The sequence below is a fragment of the Anastrepha obliqua genome, chromosome 4, assembly GCF_027943255.1.
Source record: "Anastrepha obliqua isolate idAnaObli1 chromosome 4, idAnaObli1_1.0, whole genome shotgun sequence".
Classification (NCBI taxonomy): Eukaryota; Metazoa; Arthropoda; class Insecta; order Diptera; family Tephritidae; genus Anastrepha; species Anastrepha obliqua.
In genome coordinates this window covers 21,047,645-21,066,093 of record NC_072895.1, presented here as the reverse complement: position 1 = coordinate 21,066,093, position 18,449 = coordinate 21,047,645, and the positions used below count along the sequence as shown (strand labels likewise).

At 38.0% G+C, this 18,449-nt stretch overlaps 3 protein-coding genes across 3 annotated transcripts; 2 read left to right on the top strand and 1 right to left on the bottom strand.

The window, feature by feature from the left end:
* The first annotated feature begins 112 nt into the window (after positions 1-112).
* On the top strand, positions 113-3,218 carry LOC129245672 (conserved oligomeric Golgi complex subunit 6). Its single transcript, XM_054883992.1, has 5 exons — positions 113-296; positions 350-981; positions 1,038-1,258; positions 1,319-1,479; positions 1,547-3,218. Exons 1-5 carry the CDS (start codon positions 207-209, stop codon positions 2,327-2,329), a joined length of 1,887 nt encoding a protein of 628 aa, XP_054739967.1. The 5' UTR covers positions 113-206; the 3' UTR covers positions 2,330-3,218.
* A 2,294-nt stretch (positions 3,219-5,512) lies between these two features.
* LOC129245351 (mitotic spindle assembly checkpoint protein MAD1) lies at positions 5,513-10,817 on the bottom strand. Its single transcript, XM_054883458.1, has 9 exons — positions 10,486-10,817; positions 10,281-10,414; positions 9,871-10,218; positions 9,616-9,810; positions 9,079-9,468; positions 8,843-8,999; positions 6,347-6,744; positions 6,033-6,286; positions 5,513-5,923 (listed from the first exon to the last, which is right to left on the bottom strand). The coding sequence occupies exons 1-9, from the start codon at positions 10,607-10,609 to the stop codon at positions 5,713-5,715; spliced, it is 2,211 nt and encodes a 736-aa protein (XP_054739433.1). The 5' UTR covers positions 10,610-10,817; the 3' UTR covers positions 5,513-5,712.
* Positions 10,818-14,348: 3,531 nt separating this feature from the next.
* On the top strand, positions 14,349-15,943 carry LOC129246029 (adenylyltransferase and sulfurtransferase MOCS3). Its single transcript, XM_054884530.1, has one exon. The coding sequence runs from the start codon at positions 14,448-14,450 to the stop codon at positions 15,795-15,797; it is 1,350 nt and encodes a 449-aa protein (XP_054740505.1). The 5' UTR covers positions 14,349-14,447; the 3' UTR covers positions 15,798-15,943.
* The last annotated feature ends 2,506 nt before the right edge of the window (positions 15,944-18,449 follow it).

Genomic DNA, 18,449 nt, shown 5'->3' with positions numbered 1-18,449 from the left:
GTACGGGCGTACATTTATGTTGGTGAGTGTGAGCACTACAAATCTTTTGCATAAAAATTAAGCTTTTCGCACTAGTTTCGGAAGCACTGGAAACAGCTGTTTGCTTTCTGTTTCAAATGCAATTGGTGAATTTATTATTTTATTGACGTTGGCGTTTTCTGCAATTATTTCTATTTGTCCAGAGAAAAAAATATTTAGAAAACAATATGAATACTTCTATTGAAGAATCTAAGATTGAGGATCGAATTCAAAAACGTGTGAACAAGATTCTGGAAACCAGATTGGAAGGGGATAAAGTATGAATTTTCTTAAATTCCATTAACTATATTAACACTTCTTGATCTTCTAGGATACACTGGACGCACTTAATAATCTTTCTAACTTTTTTACGGAAAACACTTTGCAAAATCGTCGAAATCTACGCAGCGAAATTGAGCGGCGTACGGTTCGCATAAACGACAGCTTCCTCAACGCTTTCCGGGAAGTGAAAAATACCCTTGATGCAGTTTGTGAAGATCTGGATACTATGGCAAAATCAGTACAGACTATGAAGTCTAATTTGGAATCTTCAAAAGCATTGACACATGACCTGATTACCCAAACCAATTCGCTGCAGACCGAGCGTGAACGTCTTCAGGTAGACCAGCAGATCGCTGAAGCTTTCTTGGCGCGTTTCCAGCTCACTGTGCCCGAGCATCAAATTCTATATGGCACCACAAAAGATGCACAAATTGTACCGGAATTTTTTACTGTTCTTAACCGAGTGCAAAGCATTCATGCCGACTGTCGCGTACTAATGCAATGTGGCTATCAAACTGCCGCCTTAGAAATAATGGAAGAGATGACACTGCATCAGGAGGGTGCATTTGAACGGCTTTATAGGTGGACACAAAATCACTGTCGAAACTTGGAAAATAACGAAATTGGCTCTTTAGTGATTGAAGCAATGAGCCGGCTCCAGGATCGACCAGTTCTATTCAAGTATGTTGAAGTTGTTTAATAAAAAGTAATATCCCAAATATATTGCTGCTCTGTAGGTATGTAATTGACGAATACGCGATTGCGAGGCGGGCCGTACTAGTGCGCCTTTTTATTGAGGCTTTGACCGAGGGCGGGGCCAATGGCAGTTCAAAACCTATTGAAATGCATGCTCATGACCCAAAACGTTACATCGGCGACATGTTTGCTTGGTTGCATCAAGCAATTCCAAGTGAAAAGGAAAACTTATCGATGCTACTAAAAAAATGCGATAAAAATGGTAGATTCACTTGAATAGCACATTGGCAAGCCACATATTTCCTTTCGATTTTTATTACAGATTTGTCGGATCAAACACAAACTGCACTAGCCTATATTGCGGATGGAGTTTGTCATCCTCTGAAGGTGCGCGTGGAAACAATATTGACTTCAGAAAAAGATACTATCGTCTTATTCGCCATATCTAACTTACTACGTTTTTACCAGCAAATTATCAAACAGGTTATATTGCACTGAATTACATACATACAAAATATGTGTAAATTATTAAATTTCATGTATATTTTAGGTTGTTAAGGGCGGTGCACTTGAACAAACGCTGATTGATTTACAAAAATCTAGCGAAGAGATTTACCTAAATTCCTTGTCAAATCAAGTGCGCAGCATTTTACAACGTCCGGCGAGCGCTAATTTAGGACTTGAACCGCCACAGCGCGACTTAGTGCCACCGCCGAGTGTGGGTCGTCTTTTGAATATGCTCAAAGAAATACTATCAGTAGCAACCATGGTCGATGGACGACAAACAGATATTACAAAGATCGTGTCTTGTGTTATCGATCCTCTGTTGCAATCAGTACAAGAATCAGCTTCCCACTTGCCTACAATCGATATGGCGGTATATCTACTAAACTGTCTCTACCACATGCAAAGCTCGCTGACGGTATACGAATACATGGACGAGCGTGTGGAGCGATTGCAGGCACAGTCTGATGCTCAAATCGATACGCTCATTTCCGAACAAGCATCATCTTTGGTAGCTAATCTGAATCTAGGTCCCATCTACACAATACTGCAAAACAACCAAACGAAGATTGAGGCAAATTTGCTGAAAATATTTATGAATAAAATGGAGGCCTTTTTAGAAATGCCCGAAATGCTGCTGCTGCCACAAGTGCAGTTGCTAATGTCCAGCTCGCATCGTAATGCTGTGCAGAAGCGTTCTTTCAATGTTATTGTTGCTATATACAAACAAATATACGAGCGCGTGCACGATCCGGCGAATGGTTTCGAGAATCCGGAAACAGTCTTTAGTAAAACGCCGGAGCAGGTTAGCAAGATATTGGCAGTTTAGGGTAGTATACAGATTCCAATAATTATATTCATTGTTTAAAAATTAAGTTTAGTAGTTGACACAGTCATTGTTGTAAGGCGGTGAATGTCGGTTGTTCTGCGAATAACTAACATCATTGCCTAAGCTATTTACAATTAGTCTCTACGCTTTTGTACATGCATACACATACACATACATACACATATAAATATACTATACATATTAATGGGTACGCGCCTCCATATCGGTCGCAGTTTTATCAAGCTTTAAATATTGAGTGTACGATTTCCTAATTTCTTGCTCAAATCTTATACGTATGCTCGTGTCGCTCTGTTATTGTATTTGCTGTGAGCTAATCTGCACAACAATAGCGCAAACGGAATTATATGACGAAACGTAGCCGAAAGCAAAAGAGCTAGCGCTGTTGGCGAAATAAAGAGGCTGCGGCAGACGGAGCTGTAATAACTAGTAGTATAATTGGTACTTTGTCACCCACCGCCGGTCCATAGCGCACTCGAGAATTTATCGATTTCGCGACGCGTTCTTATCATTACACAGAAAAGATGATCAACACACAGAAATCAGAAACTAGAAACTAGAAAAATTCACTTTTTATTCTAATCAATTAAATGTAAAAGTGAGGGGCCGAGAGAAATAATTTGTTTTGAATGATCTCGTAAGTACATAACAGTGCGGTGACTAAGTTAAAGTAATCTTTTAACGAATTCTTTGTTAAAGTGCACTCAGTTTCTTATTTTTTGGTAGCTTGTGACGTGCGAATATCTATTTATAACATTTTTATCTCGTAACGGAACTTTTGTTTTGCGCGATAAAAAGAAAGGATTGTTTATATTTGTACGAATGAAATTGAAGAATGTGTTTGTGTTGTTGCAGCATCATTCAACATTTTAGCACTCTTAAAGAATTTTTGAGAAACTTACAGATACGACAGTTATTGGTCCAATATGAAAATGGGATTTGTTGTTGTTGTAGCAGTAACTTTGCCCTGTCAGTGTAGTGTAAATCGCCGATCGTCTTCGTCTAGCTCATCTAACGGTAGGCCCAGGAAACTGCTGTTTCGACAGGTTGGGTCCAGAGGGAGAGGGAGGTTAGATGAGTGGATTTGGTGGAGCAGGTGAAAATGTGGTTAGTGTTGTTGTTGTAGCAGCATAAACATTCCCCATCATGCATGTGGAATGCTGCTGGACTAATAGTCCTTGGCCGAATATAAATCCGGGTCGCTCCGGTAACGTAGAACCGACTGTTGTGGGAACGTGGTTAGGTAGTTAGTATCGTGCGGGGTGCCTTCACATGTCGTGGTCGTTCCGGTATCCTAACATCGCTAACTTGGGAATGGTGGGCATTAAGTGGTGGTAGTTATAAAGGAAAATATCTAAGACATAAAAACGTGTGCTAAATGTCAACCCTCCGTTGGGCACCACTGTCTGCCCAAACTGGATTTTTCGACTTTGAACGCGAATTCAACATATTTCTATTATAGCTAACGACTTGAGCTTCCAGGAAACTTCGTCCAATTAAATTTTCTATCGATTTTTGGATATACTTATATATATAAATATAATTGGCGCGTACACCCGTTTCGGGTGTTTAGCCGAGCTCCTCCTCCTATTTGTGGCGTGCGTCCTGATGTTGTTCCACAAATGGAGGGACCTAAGTTTTAAGCCGACTCCGAACGGCAGATATTTTCTATGAGGAGCTTTTTCATGGCAGAAGTACACTCGGAGGTTTGCCATTGCCTGCCGAGGGGCGACCGCTATTAGAAAAAACTTTCTTCATTTTTGGTCTTTCACCGAGATTCGAACCTACGTTCTCTCTGTGAATTGCGAATGGTACTCACGCACCAACCCGCCATAGCTTTGCATATACTTAGTACTGCCATAAGTTCTGTTACATGTTAAATCTGTTATAGACTTGAATTTACAATACTTTTTTTAATGAAGTTAGTCTTATTTAATCATGTAATATTAAAAAAAAAATTGTAACTTTCATTCGAAATGGTCACCAGTTGCTCATACACAAGCCTTCAAACGTCGCTGTTCGAACCAAAGATTGTATGAGACGCTCCAAATTTCTGTGAGGTCTTCGACAGGCCAGCCCATGTTCTCCAATTCTAACCACAAGCTCTAATCCAAAGGATTCAGATCTAGACTTCCAGACAGCCAAACTTCTGCGGCTTTGAACGCAGGAATATTCTTTTTTAGCCACTGCTGGGTAGTTTTTGCTTTATGAGCTGTAGCGGAATCTTGCTGGAGGATTCAACGCTCTTCATTGAAGAGAGTACTGCTTAACTGCTTTACCATGCCTTCTAAGACATCCTTCTGGTACACTTTTGGCTCGGACTTAACCCCTTATTCAGAGAAGAAATGAAGAGATGTAACGCCTTTGCAAAACACTTCTCACCAAACCACTACGGAGGCTGGACGGTGGCGACGCTGAACTCTTGGAACAACATTTTTTGTGTCTTTAGAAACTTTAGCACAGATTTTGTCATTTGCTTATTAAAAACTTCTTCAACAGTGAAAATTGTTTCATCTGTGAAAAGAATATTTTCATTGCCGTTAACCGCGTGCCACCGAAGAAGCTGCTAGCATCTGTCGAGTCTAATTTTCTTCAAGAGCCTTGTCAAAAAATTATTAGTTGAGCGACGGAAGGGTTTCATGTCCAAATAGACTTGACATAGATCTGGTTGTTGTTATTGTAGCAGCCACAACATTCCCCATACATGTACAGGGAGTGCTGCTGTAGTGGCAGTCCTTGGCCGGAGATATAGTAAATCCGTGTCGTTCCGGTAACAGACTGTCGAGGGAACGACATGGATCTGGTCGATACATTCGCCGAATGAATTGAAAAAAAAAAAAAAAAAAAAAAAAATTGTCACAGAATATATGGCAGTACTAAGTATTTCTAGTATAGCTAACAACTTAAGCTTCCGGGTTGCTTCGTAAAATTTAATTTTCCATTGATTTATGGATATAACCTTTTAAAACGGCCAGATCCGGGTGCCCAACCGAAGGTTTTAAAAAAGGTGTCCAACGGAGGGTTAAAAGCTGTTAAGGCACAGTTGTCGCAGAATGTCTCTTACTGTCTTGGATTTAACTTAACCTCTTGCTCACATCTACCAAATTACATAAAAGTGTTTATTTTATTCTATATATGGAAGCAAGATGAGAAGAAAAATTATAATTGCACTCAACCAATTAGCTCGGCCTTAGCCAAACAACTTATTATTATTAAATACATCTTTATATGCATTACAAAAGAAAACGGGAAATGAAAAACCTTAAATTTATTATCGGCGAACATGGCCCCCATTAAAACACGGCGCCTTGGTGACTCTTTTTTTTTGTTTGATGAAAAGTATTAATGGCTACAAAATATCCGGTTTACGACATAGTTACGGTGGAACGTTGGAAAAGTTCAAGCGTCAAGGTGCTCAAAAATGCGGGTAAGGATTTATTTCCAACCAATTGACTTTCTATTAGCGGTTTTAGTGTGGCCGAATAGGGCGTCTCAAGCATATCCAATGCATGATTCGATTCATTCAAACGGAAATTTAAATAGTCGTCTGGGCTTTCCGCATACATACTGGATAGCCTATATTATGACAGAAAATATATATGAAATAAAATAATACCGATTAAAATAAACAAATAATAGCAATTGAGCTGCATTCCAAGCTAGCTATGCCGTAAGCGTAACTCACTTGTAATTTGTATTTAATCCCAATCGATCGATTCGATAGCCAAACAACAAATAACAAACTTCCCGAAATTCCATGCTTGCTGACTTGTAGCATTCTTTCATTTTCTTCATTTTTGAATTGGTAGACTCGAGCTCGGCACGCAATTGATTCATTTCTTTGATATTTATTGTCATGTTCGTCGTTTCGTTGAGTCGTGCTTGCGTCACTTCATTATCCTCTTCCAATTTTTTATTGCGCCGCTTTAAGCGTTCAATCTGATCATTAAAACAACTGATTATTTGAAATATATGTGTAAATATGTATACTTTACATACCTCTGCTTGCAATTTTTCAATTAGATTTTCGGAATTTTTGTAAGCATCGGCTGCAGGATTTTTCGCCAAATGCACAATTTTATATTTTCCCACACTAAAGTCGCCCTTCAAGCAACGATGTTCCAGCTCTAATTCTAACTCCTCTTTGCGGCGACGCAAACGCTCATTTTCCAATCTCATCGTGTCCAACTCTTTTCTTATGTGCTCATAGGCTTCGGTGCTTATGACATTTTCAATTGTCTGATCGGCGACGGGCAACTGCTTGGCGTTCGTCAACTCTTTTTCCAAATTGCTGCACATATCTTTGTAGCCTATTAGTGTCTTCTCGAGCATGTCTAGACGTGAACGCAATTGCACATCGCCATTCCCGATATCAGCGGCCACGTTGGCATTGGAGACTGAAAGTATTGAGTGAATTATGTGAATCATTTAGTTTTGTATAAGAAAATAGCAAACGCGCATACGCTTCGCTGTAGGTATAGTGGCTGTCAGTTGACACACCTAGGCCTGCTGTAGGCCCATTGTGATACCACCAGGGCTGTCCCCTCTTCTCATTCTACATTGTCCTCATTGAACCAACCCGTGGTTTTAATAAATCTAACAAGACTTGTTATTTTTATATTGGCTACTTCTGCCAAGCAATGTATAAAGCGCTTATAAGACCCATACTAACATACAGCAGTGAGGTATGGGTACTTAAAACAAAAGACATGGACCAAATACTAAGGTTTGAAAGAAAGATACTGCGAACAATATATGGTCCTTCCCGGCGAGATGACGGAACGTATCGGATAAGATACAATCATGAGCTAGACACATTGATACGTAATGGAAACGCAATACGCTTTATAAAAAGTCAACGAATCAGATGGCTGGGGCACATGTACCGAATGCCCAAATGGAGAGCTGCCAATATAGCGTTCCATAGACAACCAATTGGACGGAGATGTCGAGGGAGACCAAACAAACGCTGGGTAGATGAGGTCACAGCCGACCTGCAGAAAATGGGTATCACAAACTGGAAAGGAGTAGTAGAGAATCGATCGGAGCGGAGAACCGTAGTTGTGGAAGCAATGGTCTGCACAAGACTGTAATGCTAATGATGATGATGATGACTTCTGCCAAGTTATTCAGGGAACTTATTACTAAAATATTGAACCTTCTTTTTTCCGGAGCCATGTACCAGCATAGAAAGTGTTCTATAGTCTCTTCTTCTTCAATGTCGTTACAGCTTCTGCAATAGTAGTTACAGGGTGCTCCCAATCTACAGGCATGCCTGCCAATCAGACAATGCCCTGTTAGGACCCCAAGAAGATTTCTCGTTATTGTTGTTGTAGCAGTATCTTTGCCCTGCCAGTGTAGTGTAATCACCGGTCGTCTTCGTCTAGCTCATCTAACGGTAGGCCCAGGAAACTTGCTGTTTCGACAGGTTGGGTCCAGAGGGAGAGGGATGTTGGATGAGTGGGTTTCATGAGGCATGTGAAAAGATGGTTAGTGTCGTGCGGGGTGCCTTCACATGCCGGACATATGTTTAGTATGTCGGGGTCGCTTCTGGATAAGTAGGAGTTTAACCTGCTACAGTATTCAGAAAATCTACGTTCTGTGTTTTTTCTGTTCAGTTTCAACAGTCAGTTTGTGCGGCCCATATTCCATTCTGACCACGTCATTCTATTTGTTAGGTCACGGGTCAGGGACTGAGTCCATAACCTGTTGGCAGTTCTGATAGTGCGTTTGTCTATAAGCATCTTAAAAGTTGCTAAAGGCATAGGTATGTTCGCTTTGTCTAGTTGGATCTGTATTGTGGTACCCAATTTCGCTAGTTCATCTGCTTTGCAGTTGCCTACTATGTGTCTGTGACCCGGCACCCAGAGCAGGTTTATTACAAAGTACTGTGACAGTTTTGTAAAAACGTCGATACATTCTTTTACTGTCTTCGAGTTAATATTTGGCGACTGTAAAGCTTTCACGGCCGATTGGCTATCTGAATATATATTTTTCTCTCTTGTGGTGAGAACACTTTTATTTAGGGCTAACAGACCTTCCCTGATAGCCAGAATTTCAGCTTGAAATACACTACAGTGATTCGCTAGCCTCGCTGTGGTTCAATCAATTTTAAGTTAAAATATTTATCTTCCTGCATCTAAAATCTGTTTTGAATTTGAGTCAAATGGCCTCTGGTGACGGTCAAGCATTGTTTGACAAGAACTTTATATGTGTGCGTGTCGGGTGCTTGACGCTAATATCTAAAATTTTTGATTTTTACCGACAACAAGTATGTGTGACACGACGCCACCCGACTGCACTAACACATACAAAGCGCAGTCAAGCATGCTGTATCGTCACCAGAGGCCAAAAGCGAAGCGATTCTTATCTCGACCACAGCGCCATCTATCGGAAAAAAATCTTGCGATTTTCTTTTAATTGGCTTGAAAGCAAATTTATCAGCTTACACAAAAAAACCGCAAAATTTCTATATATTAAGACGCATATGCTTACATGTAAGATCCTTTTCGAAATTCTCCAGCAGCTGCTTGTAACAATCGCGTTCCTTGGAAACCAAAAACAATTTGCGTTGTATACGTTCTTTGAAGTTCTTGTGCCTTTTTAGCGCCACGTTAAGTTCCTCTATGTTCTTAACATAAATTTCACATTTCTAAAAGATTGAAACATACAATTTCGGACGTGCCCTTTAGATTTTATAATTTGTTGATGTTTTTGTTTTTGTAACAAACCTGTTTGTAATCCAGTAATTCACATTTCATAGTCTTCGTCTCCGACTGTGTGCTCCGCTTTTCACTTATCATGATTATATCATTTTGGAGCAACTGTTCAATGCGCGAACGCAAGGCCATCGGGCTGACCAACATGTTGGCAAGACAATGGTCCTGTGCCACCTTCACCCATTCTTTTAGCTCTTGTTCCATATGCGAAAGTTTTACTTGCAAAGCCACTGCTTCATTGCGCCCACCCTCTTCCCGCGCTAAACGTCCCTTTAGGTCATGCACTTGTTCCTCCAGTAGCAATTTGTTTCCCAGTAATTCCTGCAGATTTTTATTATTCGTGCGCAAACGCTCGAGCTCTTTATCCATATCTGGTATACTTAGCAAACGAGTTTGAGATTTCTATAGATAACAAAATAAAATAAAAATGTGTAGTGAGTGTCTCTATTTCTATGGCTGGCATTGTAATAGTGTGATATAAAATGATTATAGGAATATGCCGCTAATGCGATTGGCAACACCAGCGTAATGTTGAATGCATAATTTTACCTTGGTTATTTCCTTCCAATCTTCATACGAAGCTATTTGGTATTCTAATTCTTTAATGCGAGAATTTGCCGTTTCTAATTCTTGCTGATCTTTTTCATGCTCAATTTTAAGTGCCTCATACGAATTTGCATGCAATTTATACTCTTTTAGTACGCTTTTTAAATTTGCCATTTCATCTGTTATTAATTCCAATTCCTATAAGTATACGCAATTATCGAGAGAAATGTATACCACAACAAGTCCATTTAAACTTACCATTTCCAGTTTGTCTGTGTGTCGTCGGTATTCACTTATCTCATTCTCCATGCTGTTTTGCATTTGGCGCGAATGATCCTCAATCTCCAACTTAGTACGTTGTAATTTATGTATTTCTTCTTCGTAACGGTGCTTTTGTTGTGTCAATTCCCGCTGAGTGCGTATAAGCTCCTGTTTGGCACCCTGCTCACGTTTGCGCACCACTTGCAAATGCTTTTCTACGTCCTGCACTTTATTAGCGGAAAAATCACACTGCTTCTTCAGCTCAGTCACTTTGCTCTCATAAAGAGTTTCTACTTCTGCACGTAGCTTGTGCTGGCGCTCGATTTCCAGCTTCAACTTGGAAATCTGCAATGAAAATATTAAATTTTGTATTATTAAAGCAAAACTCTTGAAGCACACAAACTTACGCGAGACTTAGCTTCGATCAAATCGGCTTTAATGCGCCGTGTTTCCCAAGGACTTGATGGTGTACTACTTATAGATGCGTTGCTTTCGTTGTCGCAACTAAGATTGGAATTCTCATGGCGACGTTTCTTAGGTACTGAAATGAGATGCCAATTTAGTGACGTTTGGCATGAAGTATTGCACCCTTTTCATTTTAAATTTACTTACATGAAGCAGAATCAGCGAAGGAATCGTTTAAGTATTCAAAACTCAGCTTTTTCGGAGCAGAATATGTCATACTATCATTGAATTTTTCCATTATTTTATCAAAATTGGTCTTAATATTCTCCATTTTGTTAACCGGAAGAGCTATTTTATGCAATTTGTTTAAGCGATTAATTTGCCACTTTCCTTATCTAAAAACCGTTTTCTCTTGTAGCAATTAAATTCTATAATTTTCAATAGCACAAATACTCAAATAATTAAATATAGAAAAAACCTAGTACTGAAATGGTACAGAAAAATAAGCCGCTTTTTACTTGTCAAACGCCTTGCTTCTGTATTCTGCGTTGTTTAATAAAAATTGACAGTTCTTTTTTATCAATATTCGTAACATTTCATGCTTAACACTGCGTTTCCACTGACATATGACACACATTTGTTTACAGCAATCAAAAGAAACTATTATTATGGGTAGCCATCGAGAGGTAAAATTTCTTGTAAACTACGGAAACCTCATAAGTCTACGAGCTCTTAAAACTGCTGAGAAAATGTGTATTAGAAGTGGTTTACATAAATTGTGTAAGTTTAAGCTACGATTTTAGCCAATAAATTTGAGCTAAGACAGAAATCAATTTGTTTCAATGGAATTATTGTACATAAATATTTATTGAGGTGCATTCATGTAACAGTGCGTGTACAAGTTTAAATTTAAGCGTTTGGTAAATTTAAATGTGTGATGACTACTGGTAAAATAATATTTATTAATGCCAATGTAAATTTTGAGTACGGTTTAGTTATTCCCCCTATGGTTTCGCGGTACAGTGTCCAAATGGGTACACAATTAAAACACACTTTAATTTAAAACGAAATTCTGTGCACTTTTTGTAAATTCCGGATATAAGTGAATTGAAAAAAAAAACAAAACAAAAGAGGTTGTTTGTAAAGTCGGTTTACTGACGATAGTTTAACGTGACAACGTCATAAGAAAATACTAATGTAATGGTTGCAATTTTCAAAACAAAATTTTAATTCTATTTGTGTGATAGGTATTTTGTATGGATATAGAGAAGGAGGTAAATGGAATCGCAATGGAATAGGTCAAGTTACACTTACACAAACGTGAAAAATGACGAAACATTTATCAAATTCATGAAAGATATGTTTTATTTCGATTATGCATCAGACGTTAATAAGTCAACAAGACTAAGAGGCAACATCATCGATTTGCCTTTTTCAAGACACATTACGCTCGAAGCACCCCCTTTCATATCCTACTTTTCCTATCATTGTCCTATTCTCAACAGAGAAATGGTTCATTACCATGCACACAGGAAGAAGGCATATGCAAATACAAGTATGTGAATTTATATACAAATGCGCATATACATACATATTTATGCTCACTCAAGTAGGAGGGAGCCAGATGCCGAACGTTGCCGAATGCAGCGGCCGATTGTGCTCTTTGTCGTTCGTTCCGCGCTTTCGCTTGCAGTTCAAGCAATGTAACCACGCATGAGCAAGATAACGACGAATGAGCAAGATAACGGCGGTTGAGCAAGTTAACGACGAATGAGCATCACATGAGCTGATTATTAGCAGTTTAGAGTGCCTGGAGATTGGTGCATTCGCCACTACTGTGTGCATTCGACCGAACGCAGCTTTTGCTTCGTTTAATCTGTAGTTGACATATTCATCTGCTCCGCCGTCTGTTGTGATACTGCAGCAGAGGTAGCAGAAGCTTTCAACAAATTCCACCGCACACCTCTCAACCATTATATGTCTTGCTTTATTGTGGTTGACGTAAACAATTAATTAAGAATTATTCTCAATGTTTCACACTAGATGAAAAGAAGCAAAAAAAAATTGTATACATACAGGATGTTTGCCCACTAAATGCGCAAGGTGAAACTTAATTTTACTATTTTACTTATAATACATTTATTATGTGGAACTGCCACTTTAATGTGGGGTAGAATCTAGAAAAAAGTATCATACTCCTCGGGCTGTTTGGCCTACAAACGAAAACGGCTGGAATTTAGAACAATGCCGATCTTGGAATTTCTGGCAAACTATAATGTTTTTTTTAATGAAACTTGGTGGAGATGTTAGTGAGGTGTTAAGGAACACTCTTTATAACTTTAAATTAATCGGGAAATAATAATTTTTTAATTATTTACATTCAAAATGCCCTTGGGAACATCAGTATAATTTGCCACATTACACTCTATATTTTTTAACATTTCACTATAAATCACCAAATATACACTCACACGCGTGTTTGTACCGATTTTTATGCTAATATTCCAATTATATCTATTAAAATTAAATGCAAATTCATTTGCCTATGCAATCACATTCCAATTTTAAGCGCGAATAAGAAGAAGATTGGAATTACAAGAGTATGGTGTTGCCGGATGCCTGCAAATGAAAACAAAAATTAAGTACTTGAGTTTAGTCTTAATGATGGGAATGGGGGTTATTGTGCCTGCTTACTACATACACGCATATGACGTTTTAATTTTGGGTTCAATGGTTTTAACACGGAAAGGAGTTTTACGCAAAAATACTGTGGATTGCGTAGCCGGAGTTGGACTGATGAGGGTTATTATTTTGAAGTGCGGCCGAAGGCCGCCCACGCGAAAAGGAGTTCTACGCAAAAATACTGTGGATTGCGTAGCCGGAGTTGGACTGATGAGGGTTATTTTTTTGAAGCGCGGGCGAAGGCCGCCCACGCGAAAAGGAGTTCTACGCAAAAATACTGTGGATTGCGTAGCCGGAGTTGGACTGATGAGGGTTATTTTTTTTAAGTGCGGCCGAAGGCCGCCCACGCGAAAAGGAGTTTACGCAAAAATACTGTGGATTGCGTAGCCGGAGTTGGACTGATGAGGGTTATTTTTTTGAAGTGCGGCCGAAGGCCGCCCACGCGAAAAGGAGTTCTACGCAAAAATACTGTGGATTGCGTAGCCGGAGTTGGACTGATGAGGGTTAGTTTTTTGAAGTGCGGCCGAAGGCCGCCCACGCGAAAAGGAGTTCTACGCAAAAATACTGTGGATTGCGTAGCCGGAGTTGGACTGATGAGGGTTATTTTTTTGAAGTGCGGCCGAAGGCCGCCCACGCGAAAAGGAGTTCTATGCAAAAATACTGTGGATTGCGTAGCCGGAGTTGGACTGATGAGGGTTATTTTTATGAAGCGCGGCCGAAGGCCGCCTACGCGATAAAGAGTTCCACGCAAAAATACTGTGTTAATTAATTTAATTTAATTTTAATTACTTTATTATTTTTTGTGATACGCTTAATATCATTGTTTTTAAGTTTAAATGAGTTGTATGTTTTTATTTTCAAATTCATTTCTCAACTTTAAATTACAGCAAAAAATACTGCAGTTTTACAATGAACCTTCCACTGAACATCCCTGCGTGCGAACTTCGTTTTCATTTCAGGTGTATGGCAACACCAACTTTTCGCTAAATTATAGAACTTTAACATTAAATTACTTAAAAACTATAAGCCTCCGCAGGTTCTGTTTTCAGTTTTAAGATGGGGATACACCCCTCTATCACCCCCTTTTTACCGTTTTTTCCAAAGCGATCGGCATTATACTAAATTCTAGCCACGAAAACTGTTCTGGTGACAAAAGACTTACCGTAAACTAAAAACAAAAACAATTCAAAGTAACAAAGTTGCCGAGAGTAAACAAGACGGGTAACATCAAATGAGAAATCGCCGATGTATTGCAATTAAAATTGCTGTATCTGTATGCAGTCCAAATAGTAATATGCTCAACATGTGCATTAAAATATAAATCTGGCAGCACTCATTGTAATTGCGACAGTGAATGTCTTTATTTCGTTTTGTTTTATTTACAGTATTCTACGGTTTTAGCTAAGACAAATTCATATAAGGTGGTAGTTGCTAGAAATAAGTCAAGTGTATAGTGAATCCTGTTAAAGACCTAATTTAGCTTTAAAATGTCTACCGGCCTAAAAGATTTTGGATGTGAAATAAAAAAGTTAAGTGAAGAGATTCAAAATCTACGCCGACAATTGGCTATCAAGACGCGGCGGCTTCATGATTTGCAATCAGCTCAACGTGCATCTGCAACTGACGGTCAAGCCGATATAGAAACCACACCACGCGTAAATGATCTAACAAATGATGAAATTACACGTTACAGCCGCCAACTTATACTTCCTGGTTTCGGAGTTGCGGCACAAACAAAGCTTAAAAACTCTTCTTTTCTTATTATAGGCATGGGCGGTCTTGGTTGCCCAGCTGCTCAGTATCTAATTGGAGCGGGATGTGGCCGTTTGGGTTTAGTGGATTACGATCAAGTGGAACGAGGCAATTTACATCGTCAAATATTGCACACCGAAGCAACAATTCGTATGTCGAAAGTGGAATCGGCGAAATATGCTCTCGAGCAAATTAATCCAAATTGCCAAATTGCCACCTACAAACTCGCGTTGGATAGCAGAAATGCAATGGATATAGTAAAGCAATACGATGTTGTTTTGGACTGTACAGATAACGTTGTTACAAGATACTTGATCAATGATGCGTGCGTGCTGCTACACAAACCTTTGGTATTCGGCAGTGCTTTACAATTTGATGGCCAATTAGCTATTTACAATTATGGCATTTCATGTCCTTGCTATAGATGCCTCTTTCCGATTCCACCGGCACCAGAAACTGTTACAAACTGCAGAGATAGTGGTGTGATGGGTGCTATCACGGGCGTAATCGGTGCTATGCAAGCCTTAGAAGCAATAAAAGTTGCTACAGGAGTGGGTGAAACACTTGCCGGGAGGCTACTTATGTTCGATGGAGTAAATACCACGTTTAGAAATTTCAAGCTACGCGGGCGCAGTCCAGATTGCAAAGTGTGCTCAGAGAATCCTACGATTACTCAGTTGGTTGACTATGAACGTTTCTGTGGCATGCGTGCCTCAGACGACATTCAAAATCTCGAAGTGTTGTCGCGGGACGATCGCATCACCGTTTTGGAGTACATCGACATGAGGTCACAGCCACATTTGCTAATAGATGTACGACCTCCTAATGAATTTGATATATGTCGTCTACCTGCAGCTGTTAATGTACCTCTGAAAAAAATATTAGATAATAGTTTTATAGAACGTTTTACTAAAGAGTTTTCAGATGAAAAATTGCCGAAAATTTTAATTTGTCGCTGTGGCAACGACTCGCAATTAGCAGGCCAGCACATTTTAAACGTGTTTCCTTCACATAACATAAAGGATGTCATCGGTGGTCTTTCTGCTTGGCATAATATGGCAGATTCGCAGTTTCCAGTATATTGAGCTGAACAATAGGCGGCAAATTGTATATAGATTATAATTTTAACAATTATTTAATTTAAACAATTTTAATTGTGTAAATAATACCTAAAATATACAATAGTACATATGTGAACTAAATAAATATATATATGCATGTATAATATGAATGTATCGGGTGTTCTTTTAAGAGCTTGAGAACTTAAAATGATAATACAAAGCAAAAATATTTTAGGAATAGGAATGATTTTTTTTTTATTATAATCTGGTAGATAATTTGCCTATCGACTCTTGGCTCTCCTGGACTCTTCCATTGGCGCGATTGGGCTTTGGTTTCGATGTCATAACCATATACCCGTGATTCGGCAACAGTTATGATCCTTTGTAATGAAATCTGGATCATCGTTGATGTCATTTCATAATTCCTGAGCGATGCTCATACGACGTTGTTTTTGCTCAATATTCAGCAATTTCGGAACGGACTTCGCCGCCACACGCTTCATGCCCGAAGTTTCCAAAAAGATTGCATGACATGAGCCAACTGATATGCCGACATCCTCAGCAACTTCTTCAATTGTGATTCTACGATTCTTTATAACAATTTTCTTCCCTTTCTCATTGAAAAATCATAAGAAAAATGTGGAATAAAAAATCGCGCGATGGATCGGTAAATCATTATTTTCAAAAAATAGTGAAAATTTGGACTGGAAAATCGTGCGATTTTTAAATCTAAATTTTCGCATACTGCGCTTTTTTATTCGATAAATCATTATTTTCAAAAATAGTAAAAATTTGGACTGAAAAATAGTGCGATTTTTTATTCGATAAATCATTATTTTCAAAAAATAGTGAAAATTTGGACTGGAAAATCGTGCGATTTTTTAATCTAAATTTTCGCATGCTGCGCTTTTTTGTTTACAAAAAAAAAAAACCAAAAAAATACTTTCATAAAAATCGATAAATCATTATTTTCACAAAAAGTGAAAATTTGGACTAAAAAATCGTGATAAAATAATATTTTCAAAAAAAGATAAAATTTGGTATAAAAAATCGAGCAATTTTTTATTTTAAAATTTCGCTTGCGCCGTTTTTTTTTGTTTGGAAACGTACATACATACCTATATATGTATATGTTACAAACATTTTTTTTATAAAATAAAATTATTATAAAAATAATAAATTTTTCGCCAGCGGTACTTATAAATTTTACGATAAAACAACATTTTCACAAATAGTATGAATTATAAAACCTAAGTTAAATGCTAGCTGGGTTAACAATTGCTTTATACATTTCTCTTCAACGATATTTCAGTACAAGATGCAAATACGGTCGTAAAAAATTTAATTTTTAAGCTTTTTCTGGGGGTTCTATAGGGACCCTAGGAGGTTGGGACTTTCACCTCCCCCTCCGCCCCACATCCAAATATATTGTGATAGTAATGGAAAGTTTAGCAAAAAAAAAAAATAATAATAATTGAAAGTCGTATATACGTAGCCCGTGAAATTTGAAAATTCACCTTATTTTTTAAACAAATCTCGAATAAATTGCTAACAGTTTTAAAGATATATTTCAAACTTAAAAATTGATATACGAGTATATGAAAGTTTTGTTGGAGGAAGTGAGCGGTCGTATACTGAAAAATTATTTTTCCTTCCGAACGAACCCTCCTTCATCTGCTTGCTTCTATTGAGCTCATTATATGCTTCATAAGTTGTGTTCGTTATTTGTGCAATTTTAGAAATTCTTGATGCGAATTTGATAATTAGTTCCTGGTCGTTCAGATTTAATTTCTTCCTATGCAAACACAAACACTAGCCACACAAATTTTAAATGAATAAAAACTCAAAATCTCTAAATCAGCTTGACTATACTTGTGACTTGCTGACGTATATTTCCCCCTCTACGGCACAGCTGATTATTTTTTTGACGTGATAACGTCTTATAATTCGATTTAACAGGCTGCACGCACGAAAAAATGTGTCGTTACCTTGCTCATTAGTGTTACCTTGCTCATTAGTGTTACCTTGCTCATTGCCGTTACCTTGAATGAACTGCAAGCGAAAGCGCGGAACGAACGACAAAGCAAACAAAGCAAACGAACGGCAACGTTCGACATCTTGCTCTCTCCTACTTAAGTGAGCGTATATGTGTATGTATATGCGCATATGTACATATATAAATTCACGTATTTGCGTTTGCATATGCCTTCTTATTGATTATTATTAATTTGATTTACTTGAAGAATTTAAAATAAAACCAAGTTTGTTAATAATGCCTGTTGTTTTAATGTTATTATTATTTTTTGACGTGATAACGTCTTATAATTCTATGTAGCCGGCTGCACGCACCAAAAAATGCGTCGTTATCTTGCTCATGCGTCGTTAACTTGCTTGAACAGCATGTTATGTTATGATATGTTATGTTATGTTATGTTATGTTATGTTATGTTATGTTATGTTATGTTATGTTATGTTATGTTATGTTATGTTATGTTATGTTATGTTATGTTATGTTATGTTATGTTATGTTATGTTATGTTATGTTATGTTATGTTATGTTATGTTATGTTATGTTATGTTATGTTATGTTATGTTATGTTATGTTATGTTATGTTATGTTATATTATGTTATGTTATGTTATGTTAAAGCATATTATGTTATGTTAATGTTAACTC

What these genes read in the sequence shown, in the direction of transcription:
- LOC129245672 (XM_054883992.1), top strand. Translation starts at nt 207, where the DNA reads ATGAATACTTCTATTGAAGAATCTAAGATTGAGGATCGAATTCAAAAA. An exon ending in GATCGACCAGTTCTATTCAA is followed by an intron (nt 982 to 1,037) that starts GTATGTTGAAGT and finishes GCTGCTCTGTAG; the next exon opens with GTATGTAATTGACGAATACG. An exon ending in AAAAAAATGCGATAAAAATG is followed by an intron (nt 1,259 to 1,318) that starts GTAGATTCACTT and finishes TTTTTATTACAG; the next exon opens with ATTTGTCGGATCAAACACAA.
- LOC129245351 (XM_054883458.1), bottom strand. Translation starts at nt 10,609, where the DNA reads ATGGAGAATATTAAGACCAATTTTGATAAAATAATGGAAAAATTCAAT. An exon ending in CTTCGCTGATTCTGCTTCAT is followed by an intron (nt 10,415 to 10,485) that starts GTAAGTAAATTT and finishes ATCTCATTTCAG; the next exon opens with TACCTAAGAAACGTCGCCAT. An exon ending in TGATCGAAGCTAAGTCTCGC is followed by an intron (nt 10,219 to 10,280) that starts GTAAGTTTGTGT and finishes TTTTCATTGCAG; the next exon opens with ATTTCCAAGTTGAAGCTGGA.
- LOC129246029 (XM_054884530.1), top strand. Translation starts at nt 14,448, where the DNA reads ATGTCTACCGGCCTAAAAGATTTTGGATGTGAAATAAAAAAGTTAAGT.